The 16,552-nt window shown below is 36.2% G+C and overlaps 2 protein-coding genes across 3 annotated transcripts; one reads left to right on the top strand and one right to left on the bottom strand.

The window, feature by feature from the left end:
- Positions 1–5,170: 5,170 nt before the first annotated feature.
- Positions 5,171–8,049, top strand: LOC116026163 (desumoylating isopeptidase 1-like). 2 transcript variants are annotated; one of them, XM_031267633.1, is made up of 5 exons: positions 5,171–5,341; positions 6,456–6,581; positions 6,667–6,764; positions 6,953–7,269; positions 7,450–8,049. In XM_031267633.1, the coding sequence occupies exons 2-5, from the start codon at positions 6,573–6,575 to the stop codon at positions 7,824–7,826; spliced, it is 801 nt and encodes a 266-aa protein (XP_031123493.1). In that variant the 5' UTR covers positions 5,171–5,341; positions 6,456–6,572; the 3' UTR covers positions 7,827–8,049. The 2 variants fall into 2 exon arrangements, with proteins under 2 accessions (XP_031123493.1, XP_031123494.1); XM_031267634.1 differs by having other exon boundaries at positions 6,477–6,581.
- Positions 8,050–8,661: 612 nt separating this feature from the next.
- Positions 8,662–12,403, bottom strand: LOC116024589 (thiamine-repressible mitochondrial transport protein THI74). Its single transcript, XM_031265512.1, has 3 exons — positions 11,576–12,403; positions 10,771–11,194; positions 8,662–9,171 (listed from the first exon to the last, which is right to left on the bottom strand). The coding sequence occupies exons 1-3, from the start codon at positions 12,104–12,106 to the stop codon at positions 8,870–8,872; spliced, it is 1,257 nt and encodes a 418-aa protein (XP_031121372.1). The 5' UTR covers positions 12,107–12,403; the 3' UTR covers positions 8,662–8,869.
- Between the last annotated feature and the right edge of the window lie 4,149 nt (positions 12,404–16,552).

Raw genomic sequence — 16,552 nt, forward strand, 5'->3', positions numbered from 1 at the left:
TTTTTTTTTTTTTTTGCTTCCTGAGTCTGTTTGTTTATCAATCGAAAGAACCTGCATGAATTGTTTTTTTGTGGGATTCTGGGAATGGGGAGGGATCCATTGGAAGGTCTAAGACTGTTTATGTGTTTCTAAGAAGTATGGTGGACTGGGATTCAAGGAGCTCTGTGCTTTCAACCTGGCTATGTTAGGTAACAAAGCCCCAATCCTTGGTGGCTAGGATCTATAAAGAAAGGTATTTCCCGAGAACCTCTTTTACTGATGCCTCGGTGGGAAGTTGTCCTAGTTTTTGTTGGCGCAATATTATGGCAGCTCATGATCATATCTGTGGAGGTGTTAGGTGCAAGATTGGTGATGGGAAGTCTATTTTGATCTAGAGACATCCTTAGCTGATTGATGATCCAAGTCCTATGATTCATACACCTATGCCTGAATAGTTGCGTGACTTTTCACAACTAGTTTGGCATAAAACCTCCCTACCAATTACTAAATTTGATGGAAATTCTTTTAGCATGTGGTTTTCGAATATGATGAATGCTTTGACTGAAGAGAATGTTGGATTGGCTATGGTAGTTTTGTACCATTTGTGGTGGGCAATGAATTCAACAGTATGGGATGGCTACCCACCTATGCCACGGAAAGTAAATGCTGTGGCAATTACCTCACTGCAAGCTTGAAGGGAAATCCATCAACGTCATTCGCTGCCTGCCACGTCCGAAGGTGCTGCTTTGGATACTTTGTAATGCAAAAAATGGTCCATTATGTTGCTAAGTGCTGTTTATGGCTACTTTGTAATGCAAAAGTTATAATACTTTGCAAGACTTCATTGCAAATGTTCTTTCTACTCTGTCTACCTGCCATTATAAAATCCAATAAAACACACCATACATTCCAATAAAACACATCATTTCTCTCTACTTTGCAAGACTTCACCATTACCAATATACACAATTGAAGAACACTGATCATTTTGTAATGCCATATCCAATATTTCATTAAAAATTCCAACAAAACACATCATAGGCAAGCATACAAAATACTACAATACTGGATACTACAATACTACATCTAAGCTAGAGGAAGCCTAACAACTAACTGTTTCCTACTTTTAGAATTACATTTCATAAGCCTAACAATACATGACATTACAATTACCACAATCATCAAAATTATCAAGCATGATTTAGTACATTTACGGTTTGTCTTCACTTCAACACCTCGACTAGCTCTCAAGCTCTCCATTTCTTGTTTGTATCAATTTATCTTCCTTATTAGTCCAGGGATTATCACCTTTGACCTTGAACACATTGGGGGATCAAACCAAGCAACAAATCCACATCCACAAGCTATTCCTCCCTGTACTCAAAATTTTTGAACTTTAACAAGTGGAATCAAATTGGATTGAAAGCAATACAACTACTCACCTATTCAGATTCACACACCCAAAACCTACAGCCTGGATTGTCTTTTGTCCAAGAAGTGCATATCTTGAGTTGTTGCCCACATTGACAACTTCGCCGGAATGAGGCTTCTCCATTTTCGAACAACATTCAGTTGCTTTTTGATGATGAAGCTTCACTGCACTTCCGTTGCATTGTGGATAGTAGATAAACGAGGAACACCAAGAACAACCAATGGATACAAAAAACATACTACTGCAAAACCTAGGTATATAAAGCCAACGATTTAGGGAAGAAGAAGCTGTTTTTTTTTTAAATCTCGATTTTACCCTTTAAGTTTGACCGGGCAAATAGCTTTAGGACTAAATCGGGTAAAAAAATCATAGTTGGGGACTAAATTGAGGAATTTTGGTAGTCAAGGACCAAATCGGTGAAATCCTTATAGTCGAGGGACCAAATCGGTAATTTTCTCTTTTTATTACATAATTACTTTCCGACCACCAAAAGTGGTCGGAAAACAAGCAAGGTCACTTTTTCACCAATGACCACTTTTTCACCAACAGTCATTAATCATGCTCTCTTTAGCCAATACCCCTACAAATATGATGAAGTGTGTAGCTTACAACATAAAACATATACCAACTATTTAATTAAAATGCAAAACATGGAACAATATTATGATGCAAATGTTATTATTAAAATCTAGTATAAATTGAATGTGAAGTTTAGTTTAAAAATATATTGTTTAAAAAAATTTGCATATGACAACCAAAGAAGAATGTATTTTAATTTATGGTGCAATTTTTTTTTATTTAAGTGTTTATTCACCAATTACTTCAAATGCATGTGAGGGCAGATGATGAATATATTTTTTGATGTCATATTTATTACTGAAATATTTCAGTATTAGGTTTTTATTATTACTGTGGTATGTATTTCAATATTAGGTTTTTATCATTATTGTCAAAATGTTTTCTTTTTAATTTATTGTTATTTCTTTTCAATGTATACATGTTTAAAGAAAATGTATTGTTTCAGTATTAGATTTTATTTATTACAGGAACTGAACTTATACTTTTTAAATTATTTTAGATTGATTTTTAATTTTATTATTGTTTCAAATTACAGAGTATTTATTATTCGAAGTTTGATGAATGTATACCCAAGATTTTAACTGAATAACAACATTGCCATTAGGATATTAAAAATTAAAAGTGTTATTACTATAATATGCATGGTTATAAATCAGTGAACCAAAACATATAAATAAACTGTAAATAAAATATTAAGCTGTCAAACATTTTAAAAAATAGTTAATTCTATTTTTAGTTCTAGATTTATAGTTGACATTTCACTTTTAGTCCCTTTTGTTAAAACAATCCTTCTTTGGTCTTAGTATTATTGTGGAATGACCATTTTTTATCCTCCATCAACAAAACCGTTTAAATTTCGTAAAAAGTTAATTCCTATTTTGATCCTAGATTTATAGGTGACAATCCACTTTTAGTTTCTTTTTATTAGAACATCCTCATTTTGTCATAGTATTATCATGGCATGATCAATTTTAGTCCTCCAGCAATAAAATCGTTGAAATATCGTTAAATACAAAGACATTTCAATCTTTTCTATATAAAGTATGTTGAATCGCTATATTTTTTATGTTTATTTTTTTTAAAACATTCATAATTGAAGACCGAAATGTTATTGTATTTAACTGTATTTAAATTGATTTGTTGATAAAGGATCAAAAATGGTTATGTCACAATAATACTATGACCAAAAGTGGATGCTCTAATGAAAAAGGACTGAAAGTGGATTGTCACCTATAAATCTAGAACCAAAAATGGAATTAACTCTTTCGTAAAATACAAGGGCATTAAGGTCTTCAATTATGAATTCTTTTCAAAAAATTAAAAATAAGAATATAGCGGGCTAACCCATGTTATATAAAAATGATCAAAATAGTCTTGTATTTAACGATATTTCGACGATTTTGTTTACGGATGACCAAAAATGGCAATGTCATATAATACTAAGACCAAAAATGGATGTTTTGAAAAAGGACTAAAAGTGGTTTGCCACCTATAAATTTATGACCAAAAATAGAATTAACTCTTTAAAAAAATTACCCAAAACAACGTAGTTTTCAATTGATTTTTTCTTTTTGTAAATAAAATATTAGCTATCAAGCATTTCAAAAGAAAAAAAAAAAAAAAAAAGAAGCCCAAAACAACATAGTTTTAATTGGACGGGAGACTTTTTATTTTTTGTTATACAAAATGTCGTATGCTTTATTATAGTGCAGGATTATTTCTTATAATTTCAAACTCAATCAAATAATTGAATCAATATTTCCAGTAATTTTTTTCACTAATCAAACAATGAAATCAATCTTCTTAATAATCCTATTCCATTAAATTTCAATTTCATTCTTCGTCAAATATTTTTTGTGAACCAAATAGTTCATAAATATTAACTCGTAATTTTGTATTATGTTAATGAATTGTGTTACAAATTATCGAGTCTACTTTAAATAATCATTGGCCCTACAGATGTATTGCTTTGCGTGCCGTCTTAAATTTAAAAGAGACAAAAGCAAAAATTCAAGAAATCCTGGTTCGCTTTGTGTTTGGTTCAAGTTCTAACATAAAAGTAACTTCATCCAAAGTTTTTTGAAGGTTTTTATGCTTAGGAGGTTCAAGTTCTAACATAAAAGCAACTTCATCTAAAGTTTTTTTATGGTATGAGAGGTGAGAGGTGAGGGGTGAGAGTTGAGAGAAAAAGGAAAAGAATCAAAACGCCCAAAAACTCCCATGTCTTTTTTTGGTTGGACTAACCGGCGATTTACAACAAGTCTTTCTTCATTGCAAGAAGAAGAACCAATATACATTTTTAAGAAAGAATCTAAATTTTATAACAAATTCAGTCCAATGGCCGTTCTCCATTTAACATATGCAAAAATGCAAATTCAAATTTTTTTTGTGGGATTCATTGTAGGGAGAAAAAAGAAAAAAAAAAAAAAGAGTTCTCGTTCTAGTTGCGTGTTGACCACACCTATCACATGCATAGGTGACATTTTTCTTTTGTCCGAATGTTTTTTTTCTTTATTTTTCCTTTTCTATCTTCTCTCTCTTCCTATTTTGGCACGAGAAAAACTATCTAAAAAACTTAATTATTGGATATACTTTTAATTTTGAACTGTTTTAGATTTTAATATTAAAAGCCTTTTCCCAACATAATAGCTCATTTCCAAAACTTTATGAAAATTTGATTCAAGAAATCTAAAATTATTTCAACATGAGAAAAATAGTATTATATTACTTCATTTGGTTTAAGTTATTGCATGTGTGTTAGTTAATTATTTTTAAATTATTATTTATATATTTTTATCATTACTTATTTAATTATTTTAATTTTGAAGTTTACTAACACACATGAAAATAAATTAAGGTATAAAAATAAAATAATCATTATAACATAAAAATAATCCTCAACTAAATAAATTTATATTACATACAACAGTTTTAATTGAATACAAAAATTTAACATTCATGAGACAATCTAACATTCTGTGAACTAAACACTCCCTACAAATAATATTATATATCTGCCACATAAAATTGAAAGTAATATTTGAGATAATAAGTCTTATTAACAAGTTTTCCAAAAAAAAAAAAAAAAGTCTTATTACCAAACTCTTCTCGAATGTTCTGAGATTATTTTTCAATATTTAACCTTTGCCCTCAAATCCTCAATATTAGGAATTCAAGGGTACTACTCGGCTCGCTTGTCTCGAAAGTCGAAAGAAATCAGCAGATCTTATTATACTTTGTCGCAGCTTCTTCACCCATTCGCGAACCTTCGATACAACTCTTTTACAATTTCCTTCTCCTACAACTCTTCATCCTTCTTCGGCTCGATCAATCGCTTGAAGGTCTTCATAGGTGCGCTGCTTTTCTTTTTCCCTTCTGAACTAAGCTAAATTTGTTGTGTTTTTCAATTTGTGTGTTTGAATTATTCTTCTTCTTTCGATTTCTTCGTGCTTTCTCCTATTTTTCTTCACAGGTCGTGAATTTCTTTATATCTGCCGATGTAACGTTCTATGATCTTCTTATCTTCATCATTCTTTTGAATTATTGCTCTGTTATATAATATTGCTGCCGACTCACTGTTCAAACTGCAAAATGCTATTGCTAATTGACAAATCAATTTTTTTTTTGGGTGTTCACAGCGACAATGTTTAGATTGTTAATTAAATAACTTGCTAATTAACTTCAATCTGACAAATCAATGATGTTCTGCTAATATATGGTGACCATGTTTAGCTAGTAAAATTTAGCTAACAATACACGTGGGTTTTCACTTTTCAGTTTGTTTATTGTGGCCTATAAACCCTAATAAATCCTAACCCATATAAGAAAAAATTTGGGGTTTTCTAGCCTATATTTCAGTTGGAAGAAAAACATATATCTGCTTGCAGCAAAAACATACTTCTGTAAAATTTGTTAATATTCCCACCTTTTTTGGCAACTAATATAATAATTCAAGGGAGATTTGTAAACATTAATTAGCATGATGTTTCTTTCCTTGATTAGTATGTGGTTAAAAACACTGTTTCTTTACACTGTTATTGACCATAAAATAGGCTAAAATCCAACCAATTCATGATGTATTTTTTTAAATGCATATCTATGTATGGTTTTTATGCATGGTTCATAGCAATGTTGGTTTGCATAATCTCAAAAAAGATGGGGGATCTAGGTTCTTCTGAATAGATTCTTCCTTTAAGCTTGTAAACTGCTTTTGAATGTAGTTTAGGTAAAATCAAATGGGTCACTACTTATTGTGTAAGTTTACTTTTCTGTATTTTATTTTTTCATTATGCCAATGGGGATCATGTTTGTTCTATTCCATGGTACTGTTTAACACTTTAACTGCTTGATTGGCTTTGGTTGATGAATGATTGCTTCTATTGTTTTGCTTTGGGTCAAGACTTTTTTCTGTTTGTTCCTAGTTCTTTACCTTCTCCATTGGTGCTGGTTTTGTCTTTGTTCACAGTTCACTCATAAGTTGTTGCAGTTGTCATTCTGCCAGCCCATCCATCAGCTCCTCTTACAGTGTTTTTCCTGACTAACTGACCTGATTTCAAGAAATTCTTTTATATAAGTGTTGGAGATGGCTGAGGTAAAGTATATGCTCATCTGGTTTGGAAGGACTTCATGCTTTTGAGCTGCTATTTATAGAAAGCATCTAATCTTGGATTGTGCAGGAGGGACACAAGGTGTTTTTGAATGTGTATGACTTAAGCCAAGGATTAGCTCGCCAGATGTCTGCTGCATTCTTGGGCAAAACCATTGAAGGCATATGGTGAGTTACATATAGGGGCATACCTTGGACATCTAACAGTTATTAAAATTTGTACCAATTAAAGTATAAAACTGAGGATTTAGGAATTAGGGATAATAGTAACTGAGAAAGTAGGAATCGGAGTAGAGTAGCCAAACATATTATTGTAACTAGTGTAACTGACCTCTAGGAAAATTCTTATTCTGCAGGCACACTGGAGTAGTTGTTTATGGTAATGAATATTATTTTGGCGGTGGGATACAACATGCTCGTGTGGGTACTACACCATATGGGACTCCTATTCGAGTTGTGGAACTCGGTGTCACGCATCTTCCAAAGGATGTTTTTGAATCATATTTGCAGGAGATTAGCCCCCGTTACACCGCAGAGACCTATAGTTTACTGACCCATAACTGCAATAATTTCAGCAATGAGGTTGCTCAGTTTTTGGTGGGTGTAACCATTCCAGAATACATTTTGAACCTTCCTAATGAGGTCATGAGCAGCCCCATGGGTGCTCTCATGTGTAAGTTATTTTCCACTTTGCATTTGTTCATTTTGAAGTACACGTTTCTGATTGGTTTGTTATATTTGGCATGTTATGTGATGTATTCAAGCTCAATGCTTTGCACCATAAGTTTGAAGGCCTGGCCTAGGCTTGGTTATTGAATTTGAGTGTGAAATTTATATATGACTTAAAATGCAGTGCCAATGATACAACAGATGGAGGCTACATTAAGGGTTGGTGCAGTTCCTCAAGCTCCTGTCTTCAAACCTTCAACAACAGCTCCTCCTGCTGCTTCCCAGTCGGGAAGCAACAAGAGGAGTGTATCGGAAGACACAATAAAAGAGGGTGTTGATTCGGGATCGGGAGTGAAAAATGAAGTTGCAGGTGCAGTCAATCCTGCATCTGCTGTGGATATGGATCCCATGGGAGACGCCCGGAGCAAGATACAAGGGGAGATCACTCGAGAGTTTGCTGCAATTATGGCAACTGGGACATTGCGTGCAAGTGAGGCTGCGGCATTGGCAACTAAAAGAGTCATGCAAAGATATGGCCACACCAGTGTTGCACAGAGTTGAGATAAAAACTACGGAGTACTTTATTTGTTGTGTGTAGTACATTACATCTAATCATTCCATGGCTTCCACATTGGGGGGTTTAAGTTACTTGAGAGATTTTAATATTTGAAATGTATTCCCAGACTTCAATTGGTTGTGGTTTTAATTTAAAAAACACGTTAGCACATTCTTTAAGTGCCCGAAACTATGAATACATACATATAAACCCTTATCATTTGCTTTTTGCCCCATTTGAAGCACATTGTGATTTGTTATGAGGTTTGTTTTAAAACAGAAAAAATGTTTAATTAAGTCTCTATCTGATTTTTTTTTTTTTTTTTTGGTTTTTAAAAAACAAGTCTTTAAACTATCTAAAATTATGTAATTCAATCAAATTTGACATGTTCAAGTGATGTAACGGTAATCCTATTAAAAAATATTATTTGTTTAATTGTTTAAATATATATTATTTTTAATTTATTTTAATAATTTTAAATAAAATATATAAAATAAAGGAAAACCTCCTTCTTGTCTTTGTATGTGGCCGGAGGTTAAGAGTTTTTCTTCATTTTCAGGTTGGAGTTTTTTGTCTCTAGTTGAAGACGCATGTAGGGGTTAGTTTTTAAGTTTTTATTTTATTTAAAATTATTAAGGGAGGTAATATAATGATAACTAATAATTAAATATGCAATAATTGAAAATATTATGTAAAATCTCATTGCAGAATAAGTATGAATGGCTTTTGCTTGCATTGAATTGTACTAGTTTGGAACTAATAACATCCCAAGTTTCTATGTAGTTTATACACAAATGATTCGTTTCTCTTACTAGGTGTTTCATCTGGGGAGCTCTCATGTAAAGGAATGAATTTAACAACCATTATAATATACTGTAATAAAAAATAATAACAAAAAGTAGTGTATATGTAATAATTCTATTTAAAAAAAAAAAAAAAAAACTATTCCGTGTTTCATTTTCTTTTCTGAGAGACTATTACTTTTACTTGACCTCGATTAAAACAAAAATAGGTTTAGCATAACATATCCCTAATCCCCCCAATCAATTCATAATTTACTTAGGTTAGGTGTGCCATGGTCTTGATGGGAATTTCCATCTTCTAGTTCGATGCCTACTTGTTCTTCTTCAGATTTAGAACATGCATTTGAAGGCATATTAATGCCTGCAAAACCAAGCATTACAACAGCAGCTCCAATGCAATCTGGCAGGCCAGGTGAATTCCCAGTAAGCGTGTCCACAATGGCAGCCAACGGAACCTGAATTGTGAGGCCCGCTGTTGCCACCGTAGTAGTTGTCAAAAGGATCGCTTTCGCCCACAGGTAATCACTCAACACGTTGTCCAGCAGCCCTGATCATGGAATCCAAACTTAAATGTGAGACCAAGTAGAAAAGGGTGCGGGGAACGCACCATGTGAAGAAAACCAAAGACTTGGAGATGCCCTTTCCTTTAAATATAATCCCAATGGCAACTCATACCAACAAAATTGTAAAACCGATGGAAGACAATAATAGTAGCGTAGCTATGTTGTAATCCTTTCTCACATTCTACACACAACTTTCCCACATAAAAAAAAAGAAAAGTCTTGTGTCCTTGCTTCCCCTGCATTCTCTTTCAATCATCTATGCTCCTAACAATATTTTTTACTCAAGACAACTTCTCAAATTTGTTCCATGGAAACAAACAGGACTATTAAACAGCCACCAATCTTTAGCATCCATTTAATGATAAAGAAATCAGATTAAAATATTAACGCAATGAAGTATTTCATACCACCAAAATATACTCCTGCCCCATGTTTTGTCTCAGAAATCAAAATTGGTTAATGGGGTTAGACACAAGGAATGAGAATGAAAGTCATACACATTGTTTGGTTGACAACTTTTTTAAAACACAAGTATGTGATTTGATTACCCTTATAATTACAAAACTTATTACCTAATTTAAATTAGGTATCATTCCATTAATTCAACATTATCCCTCTTCATTTCGTCTCCTCCTCATTCATCTCTCATCACTTTATCGACTTCCTCACTGCATTGCCTACTCACTTCATTACTACTTTTAAGATCAATTGCCTTGATTTTTTGTTTTTGTATTTTTAAAACCTTTACTCCGATTATCGGGTTATACATAACCAAACATCAATATTGGTAATCATTCCAATTCTACCCTACTACCAAACTTGCAAAATACATTCACCAAAACCCATTCCAATTATCAAGTATTTGATTCCGATTCTAATTGCGATTCCCATGTTCGAACCAAACACACCCTAAATATGATGTTAAATATCAATTTGAGGGGAGATACGTTCCTCTTCTAAGCAAAACAAGACATCAACGAAAATGTACATTTTATGACAAGGAATTCAGTTAATATGATGACGGGCCTAATTTATGATTTTAAGAACTCAAATTTAAGATAATTATTAGGCTCTAGACTTCAGCATCATCAGACATGAAAGAAATGGACACAGTTGGTAGGGCAAGACAATAATCATTGATTTGCAACTAACCTAAAGTTAAAGCAAATAGAAACTTGCAATTGCAAATCCTTTCCCTATGTTTTATCCCTATTGTTTTTAGATAGCCTTTCTAGTTCTAGCTGCAATTAGTGTCCACTAATTAGTGCTTGTTTGCCCCACCTTTTTTGGAGCTTGTTTACTCTGAAAAGTTGAAGCTAGGACAAAGACTAAAATGAAAGTTTTTATCATTAGGAGTAAATAAGATGCACAAGCCTCTTTTTTCAAGAAGTTGGATTGTTTTGGCTTTTCAAAAGAGCATCTTGGAGTAAACAAATGCTTCATGGGGCAACGAAGGACACATTTATTAACAGATTTAGTAACATCATGAAATGTAACAGCAGATTATTAGGTGAGACCAAGTAAAACAGTTAAGAAATAAATCAAACTCCAAGTAGGACAGGTAAATTCTAATCCAAACATACCTTTACCAGTGATGAGACCAAGCTGCTTCCAGGTAAGTGCGGTGAATAACTCCAGCTTAGCAAAGTTAAGTACAAGGATCACTGGAAAGAATATCAGGAGGTTGAAGAGACCTAAAAAACCGAGAAACTGTGCCATACTGACTTGACCACTTTTCTCATCATCGTCATCAGGCAGCTTTTTACGGATAAGAGTTATATACACAGCATAGAAGGCTGATGAAAGAAGAGCAAGAATGTCTCCAACAATAGGGTTTGAAGCAGCCACAGATATTCCAGATTTTGAGTCACCCAAGCTGACAATGATTGTTCCACCCATACAAAGCAGAACACTAAGCAGCTTCACCCATGTAAACTTTTCTCCCAAGAACACAACAGAAACCAGAAAGGTGAACAAGCTGGATGCAGTACTCAAGATGGTGTTGGACTGCACACAAATGGAAGCTATGTTTATACCTAAATCAACAAATTCTTCAAGTAAAGAGGAAAAAATCTAGGGGGCAACCCGAGCCAAGTTGCTCAGGCTGTTAACATGGTAACCACAAGATTACAAGTTCGACTCCCAACAGGAGTAGGTTTGAACCAGTCAACTATGGGTGACCTAAGCTGGTTTACCTCCTTGTGGTCCTTTGCTGCCTAAGGTCACAAGGTGAGATTTACCAAATGCACACTATCCAGCCAGTTATGATAACCTAGGCTAGTTTTGGTCCTTTGCATGGGCAAGGGTTACCTAGTGCACACCATTGGGTAGGTTTTCCAGCCACCCCAAAAAAAAGGAAAGAATCTATGCATCATTATAAATGCTTACTGTAACTGTTGTGTACTTGAGTGAGAGGTTAAAAGTGAGCTGTGCCAAGAACCAGAACGGGCAAATCAAAAGGCTAACTTTTGCAACTCTAATCCTTGTCCAACGCCCTTTCGAATCAAGGCCAATATCAGCAGCACATTCATCAATCACATCTTTCCTTGAAACAACTATGTTTATTTCCTTCCCTTCTGCAACAACACCACTTGGACTTGAAGCATCAGCTTGGAAATGGGAACCCGAGTTATCATCCCCTAGAAGAATAACCTCCTCATCTTCTCTCAATTCTCCCAAACTACAACTCTCTCTCTTTTGCCAAAACAAAACACTCCCATACTTATCCTGTAAATACCGTCCAATTTCAACTATGGGAATATATACCACGAATAACGAATTACAAATGTATGTTACGAGAAATGGGGAAACGCCCGCATCTACAACTGACTGAACAACAAAACTAGCGGCAATCCATATCGATGCAACTAAAAATATGTATATCAAACCTAAAATCCATCTCCAATTTTGTTCTTTCATTCCTCTATGGTCAAGTTTTTCACCTCAATGCATCTTTAAATAACCACTGATCGCAGGAGAAGAAAATACCAGTAAAGAAGGAAAGTTTGAAATACACTAGCAAATATTGTGGAAGATTACGAGAAAGAGCGAAGCGAAGCGGAGAATCTAATCCAAGCGGTAGTGCTAAGGGGAATCTGGAGATTTGGAGGTCTGAAACGGGTTTCTCGCAGAGAGAAGGGAGACGGGGATCCTGGAAGACTGGATCTGTCAACTGTAGCACGTGCGGCACGCGTTACTCCTCTCTGGCCAACTATCCAAGTCCCAAGAAGTGGGCGAATGCGACTAACGGAGTAACGGTGGTTTTTTTTTTTTTTTTTTTTTTCTTTAGTAAAGTTAGTTTTGAAAGAATTATGTGTCAGATATTCATGGATAATAATTATATTAATTTTAAAAATCTTCTCTTTTATCCTAAAAAAATCATTAATCATTGTATTAAAAAAAATCATTAATCATTTGAATATTTTGTTTGGAATTGACTATGAAGAAATGATTTGAGAGATGTGCTAGGACTCCTACTTTAGACTAGTTCTATTTCAATTCAAACTCTGTAGCTAGTATATATTCTCTCTTGTATTCTTGACCAGACTGAGACATTCAATTATTCAATCCTAATCTGGTATCATTCGCTAGGTTATTTTTTCTGATGGCCGCTAACGATGGTTCTGCCGGTGTTTCTTCCGAGCGGACCGTTTCGGATTCGGTAGCTCTTTCAATCCCGAATTCCTTGTCGTCGGCTCATCATTTTGTGAGTATTAAGCTCACTAATCGGAATTTTTTGTTCTGATGTGCACATATGGTCCCGTTTTTACGAGGTCAGAACCTCATGGGATTCGTCGATGGCACCGTTCCTGCACCTCCGGCCACCGTACCCGTCACTGCCGGTGAGGTTTCTTCTCGTCCGGCGGCGGTGAATCTAGCTTATGGTCCGTGGCAGCAGCAAGATCAAGCTATTCTTTCCATGATTATTGCGTCCCTGACTGAGGAGGTTATGCCTCTCGTTCTCGGCAAGTCGACTTCCCGCACCGCTTGGTCTGCGATTGAGTTGGCTTTGGCGTCGACGTCTCAGGCTCGTTCAGTCCACCTTCTTGGCCAATTACAGACCTTGCAGCAAGGAGATGCGTCGGTGGCTGACTTCCTTGGCCGTGTGAAGGTGTTGCTGGAAGATCTTGTGCTTGCCGGCCGACTGGTCTCCGATGACGAGATGAATATTTATGTGTTTCGGGGTCTTCGAGCCGAGTTTCACGCGTTTGCAGCGTCCTTGGCGTCACGCCCCAGTCCCGTTTCGTTGGAGCAGTTGGCCGATTTATTGGGTGCGCAGGAGTTCGCCCATGTTCGGGAATTTTCGCAGCTGGTCGCGGGTGGCTCGCCGGTGGCCAATGTCGCACGCAGAGGTTCTGGTCGGGGTGGCCGCTGTGGTGGTCAGCAATAGCACGGCGGCTATCAGTCTTCGGCGTCGTCTTTTCCGCAGCCTGGTCGCGGGTATTCGGCTGGGCAGTATGGTTTCCAGGGCCAGCAGCAGTCCGGGCGTGGCCGTGGGCAACAGTGGCATGGCGGCGGCAGTTCGTCGCGTGATCGCTCGGGGCCGAAGTGTCAAATTTGTGATTTGCCTGGTCACACTACTGCGACGTGCTATCGCCGTTACTCGGATGGTTCACGGGCTAATATGGTTTATCAGGATTCGGGTGTGCCTTTGACCTCTCATACTTGGTACCCTGACACGGGCGCTTCGGATCATGCTACTCCAGACAGTGGTGCCCTTCTTATGTCAGATGACTACTCTGGTTCGGATGCGCTTCGTGTTGGCAACGGTAAGGCCTTACCCATCTCCAGTGTTGATTATACGTCTTTTAATACCTCTATTCGTTCTTTTCAAATGTCTCGCGTCTTGCATGTTCCTGGGTTATCTGCTTCGCTTCTGTCTGTTCAAAAATTTTCGGCTGAAAATAATGTATTTTTTGAATTTTACCCTACGTATTTTGTTGTGAAGGATATCCGCACCAAAGCGGTCATTCTACAGGGTAAGAGTTCGGGTGGTCTATATTCTTTGCCGGTGACTTCTCCGTCTCCGTCCGCGTTTCTTTCTGCTCATGCGTCGTCTTCTGTGTGGCATGGGCGGCTTGGTCATCCGCATCCCCGGGTTCAGGGTCGCATTTTAGAGTCTTCATTGCTTAGTTCGTCTGGTCGTTTAGATAATGTTTGTAGTGCGTGTCAGATGGGAAAATCTGCGTGTTTTCCTCTTTCTAGTATTCAGTCTACTACTTCGCATGTTTTAGAATTGGTGTACACAGACATATGGGGTCCTGCCCCCGTTTTATCTAGTAATGGATTTCGTTATTTTGTGTTTTTCGTTGATGATTACACCCGTTATACATGGTTTTTTCCTATGCGTCTCAAGTCTGATTTGTATGCCATTTTTGCTCAATTTCGTGTTTTAGTTGAGCGTTCGTTTAATTGTCGCATTAAATCCATCCAGTTTGATCTGGGTGTTGAGTACAAGAAATTACATTCTGAGTTTCTTCAGCTTGGCATTCGTCATAGACAGTCCTGTGCTTATACTCACGAGCAAAATGGCCGTGTTGAGCGTAAGCACAGGCACATTGTTGAAATTGGTCTTACTTTGCTTGCACATGCGTCAGTTCCGTCTCGTTTCAGGGATTATGCATTTGAGTCTGCGATCTATCTCATTAATCGGATGCCCACTTCGGTCTTAGGTGATCGCAGTCCTCATTTCATGCTCCATCGCTCTCCTCCCTCCTACTCGTTTTTACGTGTCTTTGGTTGTCTTTACTATCCTCATATTCGTCCCTATAATCGTCATAAGATGAGTTTTCGGTCAGCTCGTTGTGTCTTCCTTGGTTATCCTGATTCCTTTTGGGGGTATAGATGTATGGAACTAACTACTGGTAAGGTCTTTATTTGCCGGCATGTGCGTTTTGATGAGCAAGTGTTTCCTTTTGCTGCTAAGTCTGTTTTACAGCCTGTTGTTTCTAATCCGTCGCCTCTGTGGGGTGTTGCATGTGTGCCAGCGCCTGTTCCTGGATCGGTGACTGACTCTTCCGCTGCTTCTGATCGGTCGGTGGCATCCTCTCGTGCCCGGCGTGCTCCTGTTTCTCGTCCTGCGCCGCGTGAGGCTGCTCCCATGACTCACAGTTGTGCTCGGGCTGAAGGTGCTACTCTGGTGGCTCTGTTTGCTCAGGTGAGTTCTCTAGAGCCGGAGCTTACTTGTTATTCCCAGGCGGTCCGGTCTCCTGAGTGGAGAGATGTTATGGATGCCGAGTTTAATGCTTTGTTGTAGAATCAGACTTGGAAGCTTGTGCCGTTGTCTGTTGGTATGAATGTTGTTGGGTGCAAGTGAGTCTTTCACACCAAGCGTAAGGCTGATGGCTCGGTTGTCCACGGCATAACTACTGAATGGATGCTTCCAAGAGGAAAGGGAAAAAGAAACAAACACCAACACAATAAGCAAAGTCTAAAAGTTTGGATGAGCACATGGAAAAACAATTTTGGAGTTAGAGAATGTGAATGTTATGAAACAATACATGAAGCAAATAGAAGATACATATAAAAATAAGTTAATATTACACTTAATGCGATTAGATACATAAAGTATGAATGAAACAAAAAAAAAAATTTGTATGAGAAGTAAATGTGAAAATTTTTAGATGATTAATTGTAGGAAAAATTCTACTTTTCGTTCCTAAGTTATGGGGTGATAGTAGAATTCGTTCCTGAGTGTTGGTCATGCTCAATTTTCGTCCCTAAGTTATCATTGGCGTTGCACTTTTCGTCCTTTTGTGCTCACTTTTCGTCCCTGAGTTATACTAAACTTGTAAATTTCGTCCCTAATTTTGATTAGCAAAGTGACAAAAAGTGCAACGTTAATGATAACTTAGGGACGAAAAGTGAATATGACCAACACTTAGGGACATATTCTACAATTACCTATAACTTAGGTAAAAAAAAATGTAATTTTTCCTTAACTGTAAGATGAATTTAATTTCTATGAATGAATGAAAGAAAAATGTGCAATTAAGTATTAATATGTTATATTTATAATTATTTTGAAAAACAAAATCAAACTTATCAACAATAAAAATATATAGAATTGTTTAATTAAAATAAATATAAAAATACAAAATATAAATTTTGAGTCAAATAAATATTTTTATAATTACATAAAAATGTAATCTTAATTTATATTATTAAAATAATAATAATAATAAAGTATATACTTGGTCCATAATTATAAAAAATGTAAGAGCATCTACAAGAATATGTGATTTTTGTCATGTAAGAAGGAAAAAGAAAAAGAAAATTAGAGGAATCTGACAAAAAGTTATAAAGAAAAAAAGATCATTATACACCGGGACGGAGCGAGAAATATCTTCTAGTGGGGGGGGGGGG

Source organism: Ipomoea triloba, chromosome 7 (assembly GCF_003576645.1).
Source record: "Ipomoea triloba cultivar NCNSP0323 chromosome 7, ASM357664v1".
NCBI lineage: Eukaryota > Viridiplantae > Streptophyta > Magnoliopsida > Solanales > Convolvulaceae > Ipomoea > Ipomoea triloba.